The sequence below is a fragment of the Struthio camelus genome, chromosome 31 (assembly GCF_040807025.1).
Source record: "Struthio camelus isolate bStrCam1 chromosome 31, bStrCam1.hap1, whole genome shotgun sequence".
Classification (NCBI taxonomy): domain Eukaryota; kingdom Metazoa; phylum Chordata; class Aves; order Struthioniformes; family Struthionidae; genus Struthio; species Struthio camelus.
This window is the reverse complement of record NC_090972.1, coordinates 4,157,162-4,160,595: the sequence shown is the minus strand read 5'-3', so window position 1 is coordinate 4,160,595 and position 3,434 is coordinate 4,157,162. Positions and strand designations below refer to the sequence as shown.

Below are 3,434 nucleotides of genomic sequence, written 5' to 3'. Positions count from 1 at the left end.
TGTCCTTCCCCCCCCCCGCAACCCCCCCTCCCTCGGCCACGACGTCACCACCGGCGCCCCGCTTCCGCCCGTGCTTCAGCCGCTTCCGCCCGGGCCTCTACGTCACGTCCGCCCGAGTGAGAGGAGGGGGAAGCTCGCGCACTTCCGCCCGGGCTTCGCCCACTTCCGCCCGCGCCCTGCGTCACTTCCGCCCGCCCGGCTGCGCTGCCCCGCGGCAAGATGGCGGCGCCCTTGCGGCGGGCGGCGGCGGCGGCGGCGGGCTGGGCCGCGGCCCGGCGGTACCGGGCGGCGCCGCTGCGGCGCAGCCTGGACGGCGAGTACCGGCCCGACGCCGCCGACCGGCGCACGCCGCCCTGGCAGCTGGAGGCGCGCTACGAGGCGCGGCGGTTCGGGCGCTGGGGGGCGGCGGCGGCGGTGGCGGCCGGGCGGCTGTGGCCCGGCCCGCGGCGGCTGCGGCAGCTGGAGGCCGAGGAGCGCGAGTGGTGCCCGGCGCTGCGCGACCTGCAGGCCGCGCTGGAGCGGAGCGAGCGGCTGACGGAGCAGCGGCGGGTCGAGAGGTGGGGGCAGCGGCGGGACCGGGGGGGGGACCGGGGGGGGGACCTGGGGGGGGGGACGGGGACGGGGGGATCGGGACCGGGGGGGACCTGAGGGGGGACCGGGAATGGGGGGGGGACCTGGGGGGGGATACTGGGACTGGGGGGGGATCGGGAATGGGGGGGGGACCTGGGGGGGGATACTGGGACTGGGGGGGGATCGGGACTGGGGGGGGGACCTGGGGGGGTATACTGGGACTGGGGGGATCGGGACCGGGGGGGACCTGAGGGGGGACCGGGAATGGGGGGGGGGACCTGGGGGGGGATACTGGGACTGGGGGGGGGATCGGGACTGGGGGGGGGGGACCGGAAATGGGGGCGGGGGGGACCTGGGGGGGGATACTGGGACTGGGGGGGGGGGACCGGGAATGGGGGCGGGGGACCTGGGGGGGGGGACCGGGAATGGGGGTGGGGGGGACCTGGTGGGGGATACTGGGAATGGGGGGGGGGACCGGGAATGGGGGACCGGGAATGGGGGCGGGGGGACCTGGGGGGGGATACTGGGACTGGGGGGGGGGGACCGGGAATGGGGGCGGGGGGGACCGGGGGGGTACTGGGACTGTGGGGGGGATCGGGACTGGCAGGGGGGACCGGGAATGGGGGGGACTGGGGGGGGACCTGGGGGGGGATACTGGGACTGGGGGGGGGGATCGGGAATGGGGGCGGGGGGGACCTGGGGGGGGATACTGGGACTGGGGGGGGGGATCGGGAATGGGGGCGGGGGGGACCTGGGGGGGGATACTGGGACTGTGGGGGGGACCGGGAATGGGGGTGGGGGGGACCTGGGGGGGGGGACCGGGAATGGGGGCGGGGGGGACCTGGGGGGGGATACTGGGACTGGGGGGGGGGATCGGGAATGGGGGCGGGGGGGACCTGGGGGGGGATACTGGGACTGTGGGGGGGACCGGGAATGGGGGTGGGGGGGACCTGGGGGGGGGGACCGGGAATGGGGGCGGGGGGGACCTGGTGGGGGATACTGGGACTGAGGGGGGACTGGGGGGGAACCGGGACGGGGGGGACCTGGGGGAGGGGGGATACTGGGACTGGGGGGGGGGATTGGGAATGGGGGCAGGGGGGACCTGGGGGGGGGATACTGGGACTGGGGGGGGGGGACCGGGAATGGGGGCGGGGGGGACCTGGGGGGGGATACTAGGACTGAGGGGGGGGATCGGGAATGGGGGCGGGGGGGACCTGGGGGGGGATACTGGGACTGAGGGGGGACTGGGGGGGAGGACTGGGACCAGGGGGGGACTGGGGGGGGGATCGGGACCGGGGGGGACTGGGACTGGGGGGGGGACCGGGACGGGGGAGCGGGACCGGGGGGGGGGACCGGGACTGGGGGGGGGGGCAGAGAAGGACCGGGATGGGGGGGTCTCAAGACTGTGGGGGGGGGGGGAGAAGGAGATGAACTGGGATGAAGGGGGGGGGCACCGGGATGGGGGGGGGGACATGGGACAACAGAGGGGGAACAGGAGCGGGGGGGCCTGGAGACATGGGTGGGGGGGACTGGGAGCGGGGTGGGCGCTGACCCAGGATGGGGGGGGGGCTGCACCCACGCGGTGTGTTCCCCCCCCCCCCCCCCCCCCCCGGTGACGACGACCGGCAGGACGCAGCGGGTGGCGGCGGCGCTGGAGCGGCTGCCGGGGCTGGTGGCGGCCTGGCGGCGGGGGCGAGCGGCGGCGCGGGAGCGGGCGCGGGCCGAGGGGGCGCGCCGGGCGGCCGCCCTGGCGGCGGCGGCGGGGGGGGTCCCGGGGGGGGGGGAAGACCCCCGCGCCCGGGCCGCCCTGCTCGACGACCTGGAGCGCCAGCGGCGGCGCCAGGAGAAGCGGCGCCGGCGGGAGGCCCGGCTCGAGGCCGCCCGCCAGGCCCTGGCTGCCGCCCACCAGGCCGCCGCCGCCGCCCCCCCCCCGCAATAAACCCTCTCTCCGGACCCCCCCCCACACGCACCCCGAACCTCCGCTTCTGCCCCCGAAACTGCCGCCGGGGCCCCGGCGTCCGGGCTCGCCCTTTCCGTCCCTCTACAGCAGCCCCAAAAGCTGCGGGGGGAGGGAGGGGGGGGGGCTGGAGATCCGAACTCGGCCCCCAAATCACCCAAACCGGCCCCAAAACTGGGGGGGGGGGGGGGCTGGAGGTCCGAACTCGGCCCCCAAATCCCCTAAACTGGCCCCAAAAGCTGCTGGGGGGGGGGCTGGAGGTCCGAACTCGGCCCCCAAATCACCCAAACTGGCCCCAAAACTGGGGGGGGGGGGGGCTGGAGGTCCAAACTCGGCCCCCAAATCCCCTAAACTGGCCCCAAAAGCTGCTGGGGGGGGGGCTGGAGGTCCGAACTCGGCCCCCAAATCCCCTAAACTGGCCCCAAAACTGGGGGGGGGGGGGGCTGGAGGTCTGAGCTCGGCCCTCAAATCACCCAAACTGGCCCCAAAAGCTGCGGGGGGGGGGGTGGAGATCCGAGCTCGGCCCCAAATCACCCAACAGCCCAAAACTGACGGGCCCCAAATCACCCAAACCGGCCCCAAAACGGGGGGGGGGGGTGTGGAGGTCCGAGCTCAGCCCCCAAATCACCCAAACTGGCCCCAAAAGCTGCGAGGGGGGGGGGGCTGGAGATCCGAGCTCGGCCCCCAAATCACCCAAACTGGCCCCAAAAGCTGCGGGGGAGGGGGGGGCTGGAGATCCGAGCTCGGCCCCCAAATCACCCAAACTGGCCCCAAAACTGGGGGGGGGAGGGGGGGGCTGGAGGTCTGAGCTCGGCCCCAAATCACCCAAACTGGCCCCAAAACCAGAAGGGGACGTGGAGGTCTGAGCTCGGCCCCCAAATCATTGAAAGCAGCCCCAAAAGTGGGG

At 75.8% G+C, this 3,434-nt stretch overlaps 1 protein-coding gene across 1 annotated transcript; it reads left to right on the top strand.

Moving 5' to 3' along the window:
- The first annotated feature begins 219 nt into the window (after positions 1 to 219).
- Positions 220 to 3,428, top strand: GADD45GIP1 (GADD45G interacting protein 1). Its single transcript, XM_068922691.1, has 2 exons — positions 220 to 557; positions 2,200 to 3,428. Exons 1-2 carry the CDS (start codon positions 220 to 222, stop codon positions 2,507 to 2,509), a joined length of 648 nt encoding a protein of 215 aa, XP_068778792.1. The 3' UTR covers positions 2,510 to 3,428.
- The last annotated feature ends 6 nt before the right edge of the window (positions 3,429 to 3,434 follow it).

Bases quoted from the DNA above. Each gene is read 5' to 3' on its own strand.
- GADD45GIP1 (XM_068922691.1), top strand. From the start codon at position 220: ATGGCGGCGCCCTTGCGGCGGGCGGCGGCGGCGGCGGCGGGCTGGGCC. The intron at 558-2,199 runs GTGGGGGCAGCG...GACGACCGGCAG, and splicing joins GAGCAGCGGCGGGTCGAGAG to GACGCAGCGGGTGGCGGCGG.